The following is a 19471-nucleotide window of genomic DNA, read 5'->3' on the forward strand; positions in this document are numbered from 1 at the left end:
AAGGTATTCATCAATAATGCAAAGTTGTAGTTGTTCAAAATGACCACTAGAGGGCAACAGACACTCAAACTCAGTTTATTTATGTATTTGTACAATTGTACGATTCGTCCTGTCACTAAATGCTGGTAAGTTTTATAATTATCTACAACAGTTGTGCCATTAACTGGTGAATAACTACTGAAAGTTACCACTGAAATATTTACTACATAAATAAATCTTCAGCTCAGTGTTGATATTCTGTGTGGTGTGTTATAATTTACTCCACAAATAGCCTACCTGAACAGATGGATACAGAACAATTCTGTGTCACAATAGATGTAATGCTTCATATTTTAAAGGGATAGTTCACCCAAAAATAAAAATTCAGTCATGATCTACTCCCCCTCATGCTGACTGAAGGTCAGGTTTAGTATTTTAGTCCACAAAACACAGTTGGAGTTTCACAGGAAAACAGTGTTGCAGAATCTCCAAAACAATGTAAGTGAATGGTGTCCAGACTTCAAACGAAAAAAAACAAAACATGAAATGACTCCATACTACTTGTCTGGTGTAATCAAAGTTGTTGAACATCAGTTGTTGAAATTGTGGAAACTAATTACCTCAAAAATTTTTGAATACTGATAACTTTTTTGAATTTGCAGTATAAGTAGCCTATTATTTTTCAGTGAGGACAAATAGCTTTTTCGATAATTGTGTATACAGATTTTTGCATAAATTGTGGTTTTGGTTTACTTGTGCAAGCCTAATTTTAACAACCTCAGAGCAGATAAATCATGGGACCCTCTGTGTTTAGGGGGATCCCAGATCCAAGGCTGAGAACCAGTGAGTCAGACCGTGTGCACATCAGACAGGAGCCTGTGCAGAGATGCTCGGCTGCACAGACATAGCAGGAGAAGATAAGTCGACTGTTCAGCCAATACACCCACTCTGAGCTGCAGCTGCTTTGCATATTGAGTCTCTGTCCAACAGTCATTATACTCTACTAGACTATGGCAGCAACAGCAACACAAGGTAACGTATTTAACAGAATATCTCATCGCCACATGGAGTTTCTTCATTCATGACAGGACATGTCGAACCCTAGATGATGAGGAAATGACCTGGCTTCATATTATTCTCATCTACTCCAGTTGTGTGATGATGCATCTGCTTTGCACCTGCGTCCTCTCCTTCTCCCTGCTGACAGCGTCCCCCCTGGTGAGTGCCAGCGTGTCCAACAGCTTCAGAGACTGCAGCCATTTTTTCTACATGCAGACACCACCTGCAGGGATAAAGGGAAGCAGCCTGAGGAGGATTTGTCAGAAGTTTGCAGACAAACTGCGCTATGCCACGCTGTATGACAGCAGTCACCGCCTCCCCCTCTACTCAGCCTACATCTTTAAGAAATCTGATGGGAAGAGGAGGATGGACACACCCTGGATGTATGAACCACAGGTAGAGAGAGCAGAACTGATGTATTTCTTAACGTTAAGCCTGAGAGATGCTGAAAGTTTTGGGGCATTAATGACACTTGAACTGTACAATCCATGTTTGTTTTTCATCAGTTGCTCTTGCAGTAAAGATGGGGCAGTATGCTTAAAGTTTTGATTAAATAAATTTAATCTAGGTTTAAAAGAACCAAACTGAGGTTTAAAGAGAGGTTGGAATCCCTCTTAATTTTAAAGTAGGTTAAAAGTCTCGTGCAGCATATTTTAAAGTTAAACCAAGATTTAATCAGGTTAAAAAAAAACAGCCTATATCTTTACATATCACACATCTATTGAGGCCCAGTGTTGCATATTGCAGCTCTAAGGCTTTTGAGTTGGTAAAGTGTCCCAAGCACAGCAAAATACTGGCAGAGGACTTCATCTCTGCAAATATAGACAGTACCACACACTTCTAGTAGGTGAAAAGTGATAATTAAAAGGGTTTGTGTTTATATGAGTCTGTGTCTTGGTCTTTGGAATACAATTACTGTCAAAAATGATAAACACTACATTTCTTTCATTTCTTTTCCCAACAGTTAGTTTCTGATGGCGAAAGTGGCAACATGAGAGCACTTCCCCTCACTGAAGACACTCCCCCTCTGATTGAGGACAGCCAGGCGGTGTTGGACGACTACACAGATGCTGTAGATTATAGACGCGGTCCACTGAATCCTGACCTCCACCAGTCAGAGGTGGATGACAAATCCTCCACTTATACTCTGACCAATGTAGTCCCATTAATGACAGACTTCCTGGAAACCTCCTGGAACCCGTACTTGGACGCCATCCGCCGTCGCCTCAACAACTTCTGCCACGGCAAATCTTTCATGGTGACCGGTGTGACGGTCTCTGGGGCGACCCTCCAGCGAGATAAGAGGGACCGCCTGGCTGTCCCCAAGCATGTATGGCTGGCATACTGCTGCCCACGGTTTGACCGTAACTCTCCATACGAGGTGAGGTTCATGTTCCCTAGTTATGGAGGCTATGCACTGAATGAACAGACTGACCACAGTGTGGTCGAGGTCCCTCTGAAGACTCTGGAGAGCTTCCTGAAGAGCCAGACACACATCGACAGTGACATGACTATTTTCTACAAGGGCTGCGTGTCAGAAAACACCTTAAAAAAAAAGAGAGAACTTACCAGTGTTTCAGTGTGATGGGACATTTTGAAGCACGGTCATGGATGAATCTTAAGATGAAAAATTCACACTCATATAAATAAAGGTGCTAACTAGAACCATACAAGGTTTTTCAGCTTGTTCCCAGAAGGGAAACCCTTTTTTTCTGTTAGAACAAACGTTTCACCTGGTGCACCTATAACCCAGTTTCAAGGGTTATACGTAATTATTATTATTAACTATTAAATTAGTCATCAACTATTTTGATAATTGATTCATTGTTTTGAGTCATTTTCTTTACTAAGAATGTTCAAATTCTCTGATTCCAGCTTCTCAAGTGTGAATATTTTCTGGTTTCTTAAGTCCTTTATGACAGTTAATTGAAAATATTTGGGTTGTGAACAAAACAGAACATTTGAGGACGTCACCTTGGTCTTTGGAAAACAGTGATTAATATTTTTACCATTTTCTAGACCAATCAATGAATTGATTAATCGAGAAGATGATCAGCAGATTATTCAATAAAGAAAATAATTGCTAGTTGCAGCCCTCGAAAAGATACCAAGTAATTTTTGAATTGATAAAAGGGTTTCCAGATACATCTACATGAAAAAAAAATTTAAACATCAATAAACATTTGAATATTTGAGGGTGAGCTTCAACAAACCTTGAAGAACTCTGTGTTCCAAAGGGTTCTTTGGATGAAAAGGGTTCATAATGAAACCCTGAGTCTTTCAAAGACCGCTTGACAAACCTTTTCTTTTATTTTTCTGGCTAGAATGTCAGCCGATTAGGAAGAACACTTTTGGAACCCTTACGTCTAAGTGTAAACAGGACTAACTCAATAAACCTTTAACTTTCATGACAAACATAGCACATTACAGTGACACACTACCAATTTAATGTTACAATGTCATAAGAGACAGAATTTCAAAAGAATGATCAATATTAAGGCAGCAGAGCCTGAGATAAAAACAAAAATAAACATCTCCCATCATGCATTTCTAATTCATACATTTATGCCATGTGTTTTTCAAAGAGAAGTCAGATTTGGTTGTTTGGATTTCACAGTCCAGATGTTCAAATGAATTTTAAACCATGTTCCTGAAATACTCTACCTCATTTTCACTCTATGTGCATTAATGCTTCTAATGCATTTGTCTGTCATTGCATAGTGTTTGGCAGCATTCAACAGATGAAGTTTCAATAAATGTTTAGCAAATTGATTTTTTTAAGGAAAATGCTGAGCAAAAATTAAAGTATATGTACAATCTCCAACAGAAACGTAGTATAGTGTGTGTGTGGAAAAGGCTAAAACTCATAAAACCGTGCAGCACAGACAGACAGGAAGAGAGCGCAAAAACATTCTCCTTATGTGCATCTTGCCTGACCCTCTGTGGTGCCATTATACTCTGCATACTTCATGTGTGACTGTGGAGTATTGAAAATATTGTGGCTAAGTTGGCATCCCTGTTTGTGAATAGATTATGAATTAATTATGGTTTAAACAAGTTATTACTTAGAGCTTTCTTTCTATCTTTACACTGATTATTGACAGTGTTTTAGATAAATAACATGTCTGTAAAAACATTAATAAAATAAAATAAAACAGAATTACTTTGTTCGATGTGTAATATGATGTGTGCTTCAGGGTGTACTGGCAATAGGGTCTAGTGTTCCCTGCTAAATGTCATGTTTTGGTCTCACATCCCCTATTTTGTGATCCTGTATCCCTGTCTTTGTTTTCGTAAGTAATTTGTAAAATCATGTTTTGCTATTTAAGCAAATTTCTTCAGATTTCCCTATAGTAATACTGGAGGTTGTACTTTTTGAGATCATCATTTCAAATGCATTACCCAAATGTTTTTATGACAGCAAGCCAAGAGGATGAGAGCATTTAGACAAGTCAGTGAGTGCTAGGAGGAAGTTTATATACCTCTGTGGGTAATTTAACAGCTGCATAATGGCTTCACTGTTTGAGTAAGATTAGTCAGATACTTTACAGGACCAGCTAACTCTGACCAGCATCCATCCAGCTCAGCACTTAGGCCTTCACCTATACTCTGACCAACACATCTGGATTTTCAGCACACTGTAGGCAGCTGTGTATATGTGTAGGAACTGTGTTCCTGATGTATGCACACTAAAATGAGAATCATTAAATGAGAATCACAGAGGTTAAAAGGATAGTTCACCCAAATATGAAAATTCAGTCATTATCTACTTACAGTCTTGCCAATTAAAGGTTGGGTTTAGTTTTTTAAAAATCAAATAAACATAAAATACCTCCTCCAACATGCTGTTCACTTGGATACGCACACCATCACACCATACACACCCAGTTCAGACAGTGTGCATGTGCACATGGCTTCAAGCTGAGGATCTACAGTGAAGATATTTGCTAAAAGCATGTTGTAAATGACATCTCTGAAGTCAACTTGACTGTTTTTTCTGAAGTTTTCTGTTTTTTTCTGTTTTTTTTTCTGTTTGAAAAGTGGTCCTCCCCAGTTGACCAGTAGGTGGCAAGATCTCTGATTGTCTAGTATCGTGAGACTGTCTATCCAATAAAGGCATTTTAAGTGTAATTTTAGTATTCTTTGTCATCTTACGACATGAATGTAAAATTCTCCTTAAAATTCCTCTTAAAGGACAAGTGTGTAGGATTTAGTGCCATAGAGTGACAAGTTTGCAGATTGCAAACACCTCACTGCACCTTCCCTTTCCAAGTGTGTAGGAGAACCAACGGTGGCCAGGAAACTCGCAAAAATGTGAAATGTCCTCTCTAAGACTAGTGTTTGATGGTATGCTGTGAGCTGCTGCAGAAACATGGTGGTACAACAAGGTGGATTCTGAGTAAGAGGACCCACTTCTTCTGTAAATATAAATGACTCATTCTGAGGTAACAAAAAAACACAACTATTATTATTTTCAGGTGACTATACACTTATGTAAACATACTAATGAATATCATATTCCATTTCTGCCATATTCTGCCAACAAATCCCTGCAAATCTTAGACACTATACATTTAAGTAAATTCAAATATAGACAGAATATTCTCCCACACTGTTCATGATGATATCAGTATATTCTGTTTCTATTCACTCCAGTGCTTCATTGAAGCTAAATGTGTCGTGCACAACTTGTGCAGCATGGTAATCTTTGAAACTGTTCATAAAACCTTGTGTATTTGAGGAGTGCTTGACTTCAGGGGTGATTCTGAAGAGTTTAAGAAAAGGTAGGATGACTTTTATCCTACCTTCGTCCCCACCTATGGGAGTAACACTGATGGTTTTGCTATTGACTATCTACTGCAGCTGTTCCTCGAGCTGTGGGTGGATCTCTTGAGGTTAAAGGTGCATACTGAATTTGCATATTGAGTCTTGATTACAGAGAGCAGAGTGTGAAACCTGTGTTAGCTGTTATACTCGACTCCATGCGCAGTTATAGAGACACAGTCAATCATTTGTAGAAGTTTGTAGAAATTTTAGAGTTTAATCTCTCAACAGAGTGACATCAAAGCCTTCCAGACTATGGCATTTTGGGCGTGGACAGCGTTCCTGCTTGGCAACATAATGACCACAGCAGTAAGAGGGAGAGTAGAAGAAGAGCTGTCTGCAGAGTGCAGAGAATTCCTCTACATGGCAACAACACCGGCTGGGCTGGCGCACAACTCCCTGCGGTTCATCTGTCAACGTTACAACAAGAAGCCACGCTACGTGACGCTGTACAACACAGTGGACCACATACCAGTCTACTCTGCCTACACTTTCAAACGCTCGGATGGGGAGAAATGCGTGGATGTCCCATGGATGTATGAACCTCAGGTAAAGAAAAACAGGGTGGATATGCTTAAAAAGTATTTTACTATGAGGAGAATGCTACAGTTTTTCTGCATGATCGATTCATTCAACCTTTATCTACTTCTTGGGGATACATTAAGGGATGACTGATTTCAATGATGCAGAGATTACATTAAGCAACAAAAGCAGAAATACAATATAAACAAAATCTTCAAACCATAAAGTTGTTATGTAATAGTTTCCTGTCCTCATTGCCTCATTCGCACTTTGTCTGTCTGCCTATACAGCTCGCTACAACGTCTGATACAGATGAGATGCAGCCTTTCCCACGTGGTTACATGCACATGAATTTCGAAGACGCCCAAGCTGTTCTTGACGATTACACAAACGCCATCTTTTACGAGCGTGGGACCCTCAACCCAGATGAGCATCAGAACGAACCTGACGACAAGGCCGCCACCTACACCCTCACCAACGTTGTGCCGTTGGTGCCCGACTTCAGCAACAGGGTCTGGAACAAACAGGAGCACAACATCCGCAAACGGCTTAACAACTACTGTCTTGGAACGGCTTACATCATCACGGGTATTACCACGTCGGGGAAGATGATCCGCCGGGAAAACATGAACCGCATTGCGGTGCCCACATACTTGTGGTCAGCTTATTGCTGTGTTGACTACGACCGCAACACACCGTTTAATGAGCGCTATAAGTTCCCGTCTTTTGCTCACTATGGCCTCAATGAGGAGGAGAACAACGAGGTGGTGGAAGTCTCCGTCCAGAAGCTGGAGGAGTTCCTCAAAAAGACAACCTTCGTAGACCAGAACTTTAAGATCTTTGTACGTGACTGTGTTCCAGAAGTGTCCAATAAAATTAGACAGGCAAATGATTAAATTTAAGGCTGTGCCAAATTTCCCCAACTAACATGTTCATGTTCTGTTTCTTTTTCTTCAGTAGGCCTTTTTCTTGGCAGACAGTTTTACTTGTCATAATAACAGAAGCAGGTCAGGTGTTTCTAATAACATTAACAATAACTCTGTTCTATTCAGCCATAATTAATTTCAATTATTTGCACTTCTGCTTTTTTTTCTGTCACATGTCTAAATGTAATTTTTGACATAGGTCTATAGACTATTGGAGGAGCTTAATTAAGTGATAGAAAACATGCATCACCAGTTACAATACATAGAGAAGTATGAATGAATAGTTTAACAATGCTCTCATTTTACCTTTAACACTTGATTTAGAAATATCTGGGCATTGATAACAGAGATGTACCTGTGTTGTCTAATTTGCAGTAATAAACCTTTCCAAACTGCAATTAAACTGTCTTTATGGTGTTATTTTGAAAGTTTCAAGAACATTTCTGTGATTTTATGCAGATTGCTTAACATTCACAAAAGCAACACATTAAAATGAAAACTATTAGAATTATTTAACACTATGAGACATTTTTTGGTGTTAATTTCTCTCACCTTATAATTATATTTTTAAATATTTTTCATATTGGATTACATGACATAATCATATTCATAAGGAAGACTGTTAGGACCAGGCAGAAGAGGAAAAAGAGTTGATATGTTGAGCATAAACTCAAGCTGTTGAGAATAAAAAAAACTCTCAATATTAGCCTGAAAAAATTAATCAGAGAACAAAGTTCTCTTTTTTGAATTTTAAGAAAGTAAGTCTAAATATATTTTATAATAATAAAAGTCAAAATGTTAAGAATAAGTTATAAGAAGCAATTTTACGTCAATACTAATAATAAAATTTCAACTTTTTTTTCTCAAAATTCCAAAAAATCCCATAACACAATAAAAAACATTGCTCCTGTAATTTGTTTTTTCACATAATACTGAAAGTTCGACTTTCTTCTTGACATTTTAACTTTATACTCAAAATGCATTTTTTTTGTTTAATTTGGTAGCATTTTATTTGAAGCGGTGTCCATAAGAAGGTCAATATACTGTCATAACCATGTCATGACACCTGTCATTGACATGAAGGAGACTTTATTAGTGTTTATGACTGTTGTCACAAAGTTTCATTCAGTCAATTATGTCATCTTTATTTTAACGCTGAAATCATTTGATATGTCTTTGTTATGGCACCTTGATCTTAACCAAGGCAACATAAACTCTTTGCCATCATAACTTGATATTGTCAAACTTAAAGAAACTGTTAAACTTTATGTTTTAGCATCGTATGCATGGAGCTAGCTGGCCAATTTTGCTGACACAGTCCTGGGGTGCTTTGATCTCCAGTCCAGCCAAGCTCAGCTAGATGCTGACAACACTGGCGTGGCGGATGACACTTGATACTCAACACTACAGCTGTACATTTCTGAACAGAGATGTGACAGAGGCAAGATGTGTCATGCTTACTTTAGCAACAAGTAAACTAGCTAATCCCTGTCTGTCCATCTCCTAACTCTGTAAGCTAAATCACCTCAGTACTCTGGTGTCAAACTGGCCTTCTAACTTTTAATGACACCTTTATCACAAGTCCAAAAGGGACCACTTTTCTTGAAATCCAGGAAATTATTCATGACATTGTTGCAAAAGAAATGGACCTTGTAAAAGTAGCCACATATGATGGCATGATGTAATGTTAAAATATAACACTAAACCATTTCTTTAAGTTTGACAAAGACAATGACAGGTTTTGCTGCCTAACAAAGACATTTTGTCTTGGTTAGTGTCAAGTTGTTACGACAAAGACATCTCATTGTCAGCTTTGCATTAAAAGTGGCATAACTGACCAAATGACACTTAATGACAGCAGTCATAAACTTTCATAAAGACTCACTTCATGTTCTTGACAGGTGTCATGTCATGGCTATGACAGTGTAATGATAGTCTTATGCAGATTACATAAAGTGTAAGTCTCTTACCTCTTATTTTTTCTGCTATGCTTGGCCCTGATACTCTTCCATGCATACTACAGCACCAGCATTATCGAATTAACAAAGCTTTGCATGGGGTCACTGCTGTAGCCCCAGATACATAAGACTTAAGATTGGTATTCATAGTGGATGAATAGAGTGGACGTAAAGAGTTGAAGATGCTCTGCAGAGATTCTATAACTTTCTATTCTCTAACTTCAGTTTTTCCCCTTCAAAGTCACAGCTGAAACAGACAGCTGCATTTGCATTTGTGTAAAAGAACTCCAGTGTAAATAAGAGATCTGATCTCCTTCTCTTCTTTGACACGTTTATTGACACTGCAAAATCTTCACTTCTTTTCTGACCTACATTTTCTCTTTCATTTCATTATTAAAGTATTTTGTGCACAATTTGAAGCAAAGGTCTCATTTTTCATAAGAGTCTGAAGTCAGCATCATTTTTTCCTCTTAAGGTCACAGTCATAAAATGCTCTCGATGCTTGATAACATTCACTGCTTCTGAATTACTGCTACAACCCTCGTGCCACTTTGAATATATGGAAAAGACTTTACAATGGGAGACCAGTGAGCTCAAAGTACAGCTGAGGCAAGAAGAAAAGTAAAGAGTCTGATAGAGCAAGGCTGTACCACTTTGCAGAAAGAGACATACAAGCAGACGCAGAGAAGTCTAAAAGATAACAGAAGTTGCAAGACTGAGCAGAAGAGACCATCTGTGATGATACCTCCAAAGGAAAACTGTGCCTTACCCCTAGCAGCTGTCATGACCGTGCTGACTTGTGTGTTGCTGCAGGGGGCCCAGGCGGGAGTGGTGGGGGACTTCAACCATGCCGAGCGCTGTAAGGACTCTCTGTACATGGGCACTCCGCCCCGAGGCTACCTCAGCAACAACTTTAAGAAGATCTGCCAGAGGTATGAGGACAAACCCCGCTATGTCACTCTATACGACCCCCACAGACACGTCCCCATCTATTCTGCCTATACGTTCAAGAAGTCAGATGGAGAGAAGAGGGTGGACTTCCCTTGGATGTTTGAGCCCCAGGTGAGTGACCTTTCAAGCTTAATAGAAGTTGACATTCAGATTAATTTTAAGTCTGTTTTCAGTCTGAATTTCAATCTAAATCCATTGAAGGTAGATGTGCTTTCTCTGCTTATGTAAATCTTTTTATATTGTGTTATATGATAGTTGACATACCACATGTACCATTATTTGTTACATTTATCAAAGATTTCACTGTCTTTAGACATAGAAAATAAATATTTCACATATTCACATCGAATAAGTAGTTTAGACAACTAGGGCAACTATATTACTGTTGCTACAGGCAACAAAGTAAGCTTGAGATAAGCTACTTTATTGGCTATGAATGGTATTTGAGATACTGTTGCCTTGATCATAGAGTGCCACAGGAATGAGTCTTAAATCCCAGAAATGAGTTAGCATGTTAGTGCTTCTGGTTCCCTTGTTGCAAATGCAAACGTTTTTTAATTGATTAGGTACCTGAAATAAAGGGAGTGTGACACACAAGCTTGAGAGATTTTCATGTTCATTTAAATATGTCATTATATACCCATTCATGAACTTTGTCTTTTAAATGATGGATGCTAACAAGTTGTGTAAACAAGACTACAGAGGTTGTCGGGAACATTAAACGCCATTATATCAAACACTAGTTACTTAGTGGTGATGACGAGAAGTCAGGTGACTATGTTGTAGTTTGTTTATAGCCTAATGTTAGCTTTTTACTAGCATTAGCATCGCTCTGGTTTCCTCCACAAAAGGCCACTGGGATTTTTCCAATGAATTTTGAATTAGTATAGAAAATAAGCTCTGTGGGGAACACTTCATGGTAGGTACATGTTTTGATCAGCAAGATAATCTTGACAAATGAACACTGCTTTTATTTTTTAAGATGTAAAAGCTTCAAAATTCATGAATGGGTTATCTTGTGACATTTTTTTTTTTTTTTTTGAGTAAAATGTTAAAATCTGGTCTGTGTGTGTCAACTACAGACCTTATTTCAAGCAAATAATACAAAAAAGTCACATTCAAATGTTTCTGTGAATGTGGCAAATTGACACATTGCGAAAATGTCTATTTTCCGCTTTAAATGTCAGGTGTGTAAGATTTGCAGGGATCTATTGGCATAAAATGGCAGACATGGAATATAATTTTAATCAGAATTGTGTTTTCAGAAGTAATGAAGTAATATTGCACTTCTCCTCTGTCCTACTTTTTAGCTGGCCTCAGACAAGAGCAGCAGTAATATGGAGCCCTTCCCCCAGTCTTCAAACATGCACATGAACTTTGAGGACACCCAGGCAGTCCTGGAGGACTACGCTGATGTGGTTCAGTATGAACGTGGTCAGCTAAATCCTGATGAGCATCAGGCTGACCCTCTGGACAAAGCCTCCACCTATAGCTTGACGAATGTGGTACCCCAGATCAGGGAGTTCAACATGGGTCCCTGGGCCGAACACCAGGACCTCATCCGCAAACGTCTCAACAACTACTGCCGCGGCAAAGCCTTCGTGGTCACAGGGATCACCACCTCCGGGCACACCATCCGTCGCAACAACCTGGACCGGGTGGCTGTGCCAGAGTACATGTGGTCGGCCTACTGCTGCACTGAGTTTGACCAAAATGCACCATACTTTGTGCGCTACAAGTTCCCCGTGTTTGGAGCTTATGGGCTGAACGATCGTGTCAACAACCACATGGTGGAAGTTCCTCTCAAGAACCTGGAGAAATTTCTCAAGGGGAGGATGGATGTGGACAAGAACTTTCAGATCTTCTATAACGACTGTGTGCCAGATAACTGAGATAAAGTGGGTGTGATCACTGTTATAATTCAAGTTTAAAGGGAAACTTCTGACTTTTCATGTGGCTGTCCAGTCACTGTTGATGGTATATGTTGTCAATTAAAGCAATAAATTCCTCAGTACATGTAATATTGATCAAGAAAAGAGTTTTCCTGCTTATGGAGCCATGCGGCAGTCCCAATATGCATCAGGATGCATTGTGGGAGAGCTTGTGACTCCCATGCTTATGTTGCCATGAATCACCAGCCTATAGCTATTATGTTATTGGCCAAAACACAGTATTAGATGACAATAATACTAACTTAGCACACTGCTTGTCTACCTAAAGAGACTAGAAATCCAAGCTAAAATAGCTAGTAGTTCTTTGTGAACACAAACTACATTACTGAATGTAAAGCAGAGCTGCAGATTGTGCAGCAGGAGAACTGCTCTCTTGGTCAATATGGCACACATGAGGAATTTATTGCTTCCATTGACCACATTCACCATCAACGTTGAGTGGACATTCACATAAAAAGTGCAGAAAGTATGCTACCACTCTAGAGAGGCTTGCAACTACAAGGTACTATGATGTATTGTCAAATTAAATTATATGTTGTAAGCAATAAAATGGGGAATTGATTGGAGTCTGTCTCATTAAATCCAAATCTCCACTAAAGAATATTTTTTATTATCACCAACTCTGCAGATTAGTCTCACAATTAAATCTTTGGTGTGTAAATAGTGAAAAATTGTACACCACAATATCCTGGAAACCAAGGGTGACAAATTGCTTGTTTTTTTCACACCACTGGTTGCAAATGATAGAGTTTACAGTCACACAAGACAAAAAACAAAGGCACAAATCTTCATATTAAAACACACTTGAACCATGGAATTTTAGCATTTTAGGTGGACAAATAAGTTTAACGATTCATTAATTGTCCAGTCCAATAAAATCCTGTGTAAATTGATAATGGTAAATTAAGTTGAAGTAACTAATTACAACTACTCATAACTGTGATGAAGTAATTTTTGGGGGGGTGCATGTACTTTTATTAGTTTTTTCAAGTCTGTAATTTTACTCTTACTTAATATGCACCACTTAAGTACTTAGTTATAACTTTCAAAATCACTGTCACTGGGTAGGCCTACAATTTGACCTGATTTTCACACTTACTTAAAAAGTAACTAATACTCTGAATAGTTTGGGAAAAGAATACTTTGTACTTTGTACTGGAAAGAATTTGATATGATACAAGTGAATAAAATCTATAATCCTGACATTTTGATGGGAAAGAAGCCACTGAAGCAGACACGTAATGTAGAAGATCTAAGGGTCAACAGTAGGTTAATGGAGCAATAATGTAGAAATAAATCAAGTTGTTTTATCAGTCATTGTAATTATTGATTTCATCCACATGATGGCACTACAGACCCCTTTAAATCATAAATGCAGACAATGAATGACAGTGAATCACTGTGCATTTCATCTAAATAAGAAAATCCCATTCTTCTATAGTTCATCAGCACAAACAATAATTATTATATAATTGGTCTGTCACTTAGTTTATGTTCCTTTTCTGGCAGTCTGAGGCATACACAGATTATAAAATGAAGACTGATCCAGGGATGACACTCTTTTCCAAGCCACCCACCCACGTCCCTGCAGCTCTGTCTTCTCCAGCCCACATCCATAGTAGTGCGGGTCAACGACCAGCAAGTAGCTCCCCTTGTCTCCACTGCACACCCCTAATATCCCCTTAGAAGAGTTGTCCCTGTCCCCTCCCATCATGACTGGACATCCATGCTTGTTAAAGTGCTGATGGAGCTCTTCCACTGCAACATGTTCCAGCTCTGCCCCACCACCTCTGACATGAACCAGCTTACAGGGGACATCATAGAAATAGTCAAGTACCAGGGAGGCTTCAAATGTCCCTATCCACTCCCTGGAGTGTGAGAATGAGGCTGGTTTATCCCCCATGGTGACCAGGGCTTGCTGCATTTCTGGGAGACTTGGTGGAGGCCTGTGCTTGTCCTTGAGTAGGAACCAGTTATGGCAAAGCCAGGAGGCCATTGTCTGAATGGTGCGGTATCCACAGCCCCAGCCTCTGTCATCTTGTCCATCACAGCCATAATGGAAATAGAGATAGTCTCCTTTTATCAGAGAGCATTTCACAGCATCTGTAAGTGGATTAGAGAGACCGATGTGGACATTCTTTGATAAAGTTTTGTTCTTCCTCATAGTTTCTCCCTCTCCAGCTCCACTTCTTCCCCAGTCAATCTTCTCAGATCCCGCTGCTACAACATTTTTATCCATTTTTACAGTTTGTTTCTCTACCGAGCACACATCTCACGTTTAAGCTACTGTGTTTGACTTCAAAATACTCACAGCTATTCATAGCATGGCTTATTCTTCCGGCAGTCGTCTGTTGCAGCTGCAATTACTGTCCCTCCGGTGCACTCTCAGTAATACTTAGTTCCGCCTTAATATTGTTCCCACGGTCGTGTCTAGGAGGGATCCTTTCTCTGCGAAACTCTCGCGAGGTCCGCAGGCGTTGTTTCTTACCTGCGAATGTAGTTCATTGTATTTATGTTTTATAATGTGACATCGCCCTGGTTGAGCAGGTTTCTGGACGAAATAAACACTTGGTTAGAGATAGGGGAAGATGATCTTCTGTTTTGAAATGATCACTCTCGCGAGATGTTTCGCGGGTCTGAGGTTCCCTTCTAGGCACGACGGTGCCTTCAGGAGCTTGTCGTCAGATACGTGTTATGTTTGCGAATGTAATATGTCGTTGGTTTACTTGACTTTACTTGGAAAATTAATTTATTTGGAACACCACTAAAAGCTTTTATATTTCTTTTATCTTGGAGAAAAGTCTTAATTAGTGTTAAATAATTAAATAAAGCTGTGCAGAAAATGCGTACCGGCACATTTTAGCCTTAATATCTAGAATGTGTAATATAGAGTAAATTTAAATACAAAATACATTTTTTAGTATAAAATAAGTACTTTTTTCAGCAAATCATATATCAATCATCATAAATCAATATAATCGTTATACAGTTTCAATTTATTTTCTTAGGTGTTTCAGTCTTACGACATTTTAGTAACCTTTGAAGACAGCATAACCACTTAACATCTCAACACACCTGATTCTAATTTATTTTAGGCTAATTAATAAAACGCCAGCTTTAATTTTCTTAAAAATGGCGACCATCATGAAATATACACGATTCGTCTCCTTTTTCATAGTTTTGTTGTCTATGTGCGTTTTTTCTTTCGCTGAAAAAACTTTCGATCTCGAAATAAACTGCGGAGAAGTCCAAGTGAGAATAAACGTGAAGCGACAGTTTTTCGAGGAGAGACGCGCTCCGTTCAAACCCGAGTATCTTCGACTTGGAGCAAATTCAACGCAGCAGAGTTGGTGCGGACCACAGAGGCCGGTGTCTGGATCTGAAATGGTCATCTCTGCAGGGTTACGAGACTGTGGGGCTGAGTCCAGTGTAAGACAACCATGGTAAAATGAGACGTTCAGATAATAACGTTTCTCTTGTGTATATAAAGATAAATCTACCAGACATGAACGGCTAAATATTGAATAACATTTCATTATTGTATTTATGTCTAATAATGTAATGCAGTCTTGTATAGCACCACAAACAGACCATTCTCATAGCAGCCATATTGATATGAAACAGGAAGGTAAACACAGGTGCTACCAATGATGCTAATTAAAGCAACATAATTGCTACTGTCCAGGTGAATGGTGATTGGCTCGTGTATTCCAACCAGTTGCTGCTGTTTCCTGCTGTGGTTCCCACCCCCACAGGCAGTGTGATAGTTAGAGGGGCAACTACAGTCATACCTGTCGAGTGCCATTATAAGAGGTAAGACAGATGCCATGTTATTGTATAAATGGGGGTAGCTACAGAGTGCAAACACTGAAACAGGAGGCTAAATGCAGGTGTTATAAATGATATTAAAGTCCTGTTCCATTTAGTATAGCTGAGTCTTTCCAGTAATCAAATCAAATAAAAATGGCTGTCATGAATAAGGTGTTTTCCTTGGTTTGGGTTTCTTATGCTGCACTGTGTTATTATTACAAAATCAAGAGTTGCAGTTATCTTGACATAAAGACTTTGTAGATCTATAATTTGTGCCTTATCTTTGTGTGAGCACAGAAAGCAGACAGTGAATGGAAAACAGTTAACCCCAACCTGGCTACCCATGACATCCACTGTCAGTGGTTTTGGCCTCCTGCACTTCTCCCTTCGTACCATGGCAGGTGAAAACATTCACTCATTGAATCAAGACTGTAATTATGGAGGATTTATCTGACACTAGTGATATGTGGCAGTATTGTTTCTAACTAAAATCCATATGAAATTGGGGCTGAAAAATGTCTGTCTGTTCATGCAGATGGCTGCACCTCTCCACGTAGTTCCACAGTGTATCAGCAGGGGGAAGCAGTGTTTTTGCAGGCCAGTGTTGAGGCTCCACTGCACCCTCCTCTTACTCTTTATGTTGACTACTGTGTTGCTACACTGAAGCCTGACCCTCTCTCCTTGCCTAGATACAAGTTTATAACTAACCATGGGTAAATCTGTCTTTCTGGCAAAAATATGACTCAATAAATTTTTTATTTTTTTCTTAACTTTTAACGTTTATTTGACTTGGTTGGACATTGCATGTATAAATTCAATGGTGATCATTAAATAATTTCAGAATGTGTTGCCCCTTCATTACAGATGTCTTATGGACAGTATATTGCCGGGGTCTTCGTCTAAATTCCTGCCTAGGGAGCAAGATAACAAACTGTGCTTCAGTGTCCAAGCCTTCCACTTCAACCAGGAGTCTGGGGAACAGGTGACAACAAATCGTTGGACAGTTGACTTTTCATTACTTTCTGAATGATAATAATTGTCAGAGAGTCCTAATTTTAGCACAAATGGTGCTATTTGTGTAATTTCTTGCATCAACAGTGTATCATTTGTCTTGCATCTAACATATGCATTTTTAATTGATTAGTTGTAGACTGTTGAGCTGAATCCTGGAGCAAATGCACTGTATTAAGTTTGCTTTCGTTTTCTAGATGTTCATCAGCTGCCATCTAAGGGCCACTCTGAAGGAACACTTGCATAGCCACCTTGACAAAGCCTGCTTCTTCGACAGGCCCACGTTCAGGTTAGGCTGCCAGACTGATGGTGACCGTCAGTTATTAAATAATTTCATCATGATTTGGTCTTACAACCCAAGTTCCAAAAAAGCACCCTTTTCTGCTTTGTGAGAGTCCCATCTCAGATGAGCTCAGACCCAGAAAAGTCACCAACTTTTTTGGAATCTAGGTTGGACATGTGATTTTCACTTCCACATCCCTACTAATGTCCACTGATGCAAAGTGTACTTTATTAGCTGGGGTATCACAGCTGAGGTGTGTTATCAGTATGCTTCTCTGTCATTCAGCTGGCGTGCCACAGAGGGAGACACTGCTCTGTGTGAGTGCTGTGACTCTGACTGCTTCAGACAGACTGAAGAGGAGAGCAGGGACCACACTGGAAACACACCTCAACCATATGCAGGTTTCTCAGCCCTTTAAAAACAAGTGCAGTCTACACAGTTGTGGTTATTTTTACCAGTTGTGCTGAATGCAAATGAGGGCATGACCATAGCAAGTTGTGCATTTGATGTGAACAATTACATGGTCACTAAGCCAGTTGAATATGTATTTTTGACAGAAAGGACGCATGAGGCGAACACATCTGTTGGGCCACTTCGCACCCTGCCACGCTCCCATTGGACAGGCCATCTGTCAGTCAATCACTAAAGAGCCTTTTTCCATCTTTACAGTTAGGTGGGTACAGGGACTGTCAAGACCATAACCAGGTGTTTGATAATAAAGCATCCATAATATATTGATTTTCTTATGACTCATTGTGAAAGTTGGGATTTGGATTATAAAAAAATATATAGTTGGTAGCCATGAACACTGATGGAATCCATAGCACTGACTCTACTGCTTTATATTCTGAGGCACCTACAAAATCCATTTGAAGCCCCTTCATGTGAGATTTATTTTTTGATTACTTTGAACCCCGGAGGCCTTTTGTGGCAGTATTTCACTGTAACCATCACAATAGCTCCCTCATACACCACGGCCGAGTACAGACAGAAAATGTTGGCAGAAGAGATATAAGTGCCGTCATGTAAAACAGAGTAATAGACCTGAATAAACCTTTAAGCAAAAAATGAGTTCATCATCTCAGACAGTGTCAGTTTGATAATAACCTAAATTTGTGTCTGTAAATGTTAATAACTCTGCCTGTATGTATGTAGTGTAACACTTCTAAGCTGTGTGCCAGTTCAGAGAGCTGTTCCTGTTTTGTCTGAGGATGCTCCAAAACCAAAAGAGGTCAGTCAGTCATGCATAGTTTGAGGAAACTGTACCTGACACCAAGAGAAACAAACCAGACAACACAGACAGTGTCAGACAGTGATGTTTAATTTTTGTATATTACACTGTACATATGCAGTAATAGGGGCTATAACCTATTTTATTTTCCACAAGTTGGAATGTCTCTGAGATGAGGACAGAATTCCTGTTTATAAATGTCTCGTCTGTGAGAGACCAGGTAGTTTCATCATGACTGAAGAATGGGTGGTTTTTCATTTGGCTGTGAAAATTGATAGCCACAAAAACAAACCCATGAGGAATTTCCCCAAAGAGGTTGAAGAACTACAATGGAACCGAAAATATCTCTGTGGCAACAAGCACACTAGCATAAACAGACACTGGAGTAAGAATGGGACAGTTACACAGCCATGTGCTGTATGTGCTTTACATCCCTTGTCTACACTAGAGACACTTTTCTGGTCCCGTGAGAGGAAACGTGACCGACGAAATTGGAAAGCTGGTAGATTTCAGGACTCCAGTACTTCTTGATCTCTATCCCTTAAACTTGAGCTTCTGTATTAATGTAATTAACAATTTAATGTTAAAGAGGATTTTTCTGATTTTAAATGTGCTGGCCTTTCTCTCATCCAAAATGATTTTCTTAAAACTGCTCCACATATCAGCTAAGAACGAGGTTATTCTCCTGCACAGCAGTAATCTTGTGGATGAAATAGTTGAAACTGAGCAGTAACTTCTGTGGTGTGTTGGAAGAGTTTATTATACACAGGTTCTGTTTTAATATTACTGTAGTATTAGTGTTAGCTGAAATATTTAATCTACCATGAAAACTGACCATGTGTTTTATGTGGATGTCAGTGGCTTTTATTTGATTAATTTTTACAGTTCAAATGGGAAACTTGGCCAACATATTTTTTGATTATGCTCAAAATTCACACACAATTTATTTGCCTTTAAAATAAGTT

General features: G+C 39.1%; 5 protein-coding genes across 6 annotated transcripts; 4 read left to right on the plus strand and 1 right to left on the minus strand.

Annotated features, from left to right (window-relative positions):
• On the plus strand, window positions 1-2829 carry LOC146306096 (endonuclease domain-containing 1 protein-like). The gene is made up of 2 exons (XM_084712471.1): window positions 1-1434; window positions 2003-2829. Exons 1-2 carry the CDS (start codon window positions 1096-1098, stop codon window positions 2621-2623), a joined length of 960 nt encoding a protein of 319 aa, XP_084568597.1. The 5' UTR covers window positions 1-1095; the 3' UTR covers window positions 2624-2829.
• Window positions 2830-5899: 3070 nt separating this feature from the next.
• LOC146306097 (endonuclease domain-containing 1 protein-like) lies at window positions 5900-7742 on the plus strand. Its single transcript, XM_084712332.1, has 2 exons — window positions 5900-6411; window positions 6675-7742. The coding sequence occupies exons 1-2, from the start codon at window positions 6118-6120 to the stop codon at window positions 7278-7280; spliced, it is 900 nt and encodes a 299-aa protein (XP_084568458.1). The 5' UTR covers window positions 5900-6117; the 3' UTR covers window positions 7281-7742.
• A 1682-nt stretch (window positions 7743-9424) lies between these two features.
• LOC146306098 (endonuclease domain-containing 1 protein-like) lies at window positions 9425-12732 on the plus strand. Its single transcript, XM_084712472.1, has 2 exons — window positions 9425-10330; window positions 11530-12732. Exons 1-2 carry the CDS (start codon window positions 10007-10009, stop codon window positions 12109-12111), a joined length of 906 nt encoding a protein of 301 aa, XP_084568598.1. The 5' UTR covers window positions 9425-10006; the 3' UTR covers window positions 12112-12732.
• Window positions 12733-13566: 834 nt separating this feature from the next.
• ufsp1 (UFM1-specific peptidase 1) lies at window positions 13567-14737 on the minus strand. Of its 2 annotated transcripts, XM_084712474.1 has the most exons (2): window positions 14483-14737; window positions 13567-14274 (listed from the first exon to the last, which is right to left on the minus strand). In XM_084712474.1, exons 1-2 carry the CDS (start codon window positions 14490-14492, stop codon window positions 13661-13663), a joined length of 624 nt encoding a protein of 207 aa, XP_084568600.1. In that variant the 5' UTR covers window positions 14493-14737; the 3' UTR covers window positions 13567-13660. The 2 variants fall into 2 exon arrangements, with proteins under 2 accessions (XP_084568600.1, XP_084568599.1); XM_084712473.1 differs by having other exon boundaries at window positions 13567-14728.
• A 508-nt stretch (window positions 14738-15245) lies between these two features.
• LOC146306100 (zona pellucida sperm-binding protein 3-like) lies at window positions 15246-18374 on the plus strand. Its single transcript, XM_084712504.1, has 8 exons — window positions 15246-15600; window positions 15857-15984; window positions 16279-16382; window positions 16517-16694; window positions 16846-16963; window positions 17190-17281; window positions 17561-17676; window positions 17833-18374. Exons 1-8 carry the CDS (start codon window positions 15304-15306, stop codon window positions 17919-17921), a joined length of 1122 nt encoding a protein of 373 aa, XP_084568630.1. The 5' UTR covers window positions 15246-15303; the 3' UTR covers window positions 17922-18374.
• Window positions 18375-19471: the final 1097 nt, after the last annotated feature.

Source organism: Lutjanus erythropterus, chromosome 23, assembly GCF_056507025.1.
Source record: "Lutjanus erythropterus isolate fLutEry1 chromosome 23, fLutEry1.hap2, whole genome shotgun sequence".
NCBI lineage: Eukaryota > Metazoa > Chordata > Actinopteri > Lutjaniformes > Lutjanidae > Lutjanus > Lutjanus erythropterus.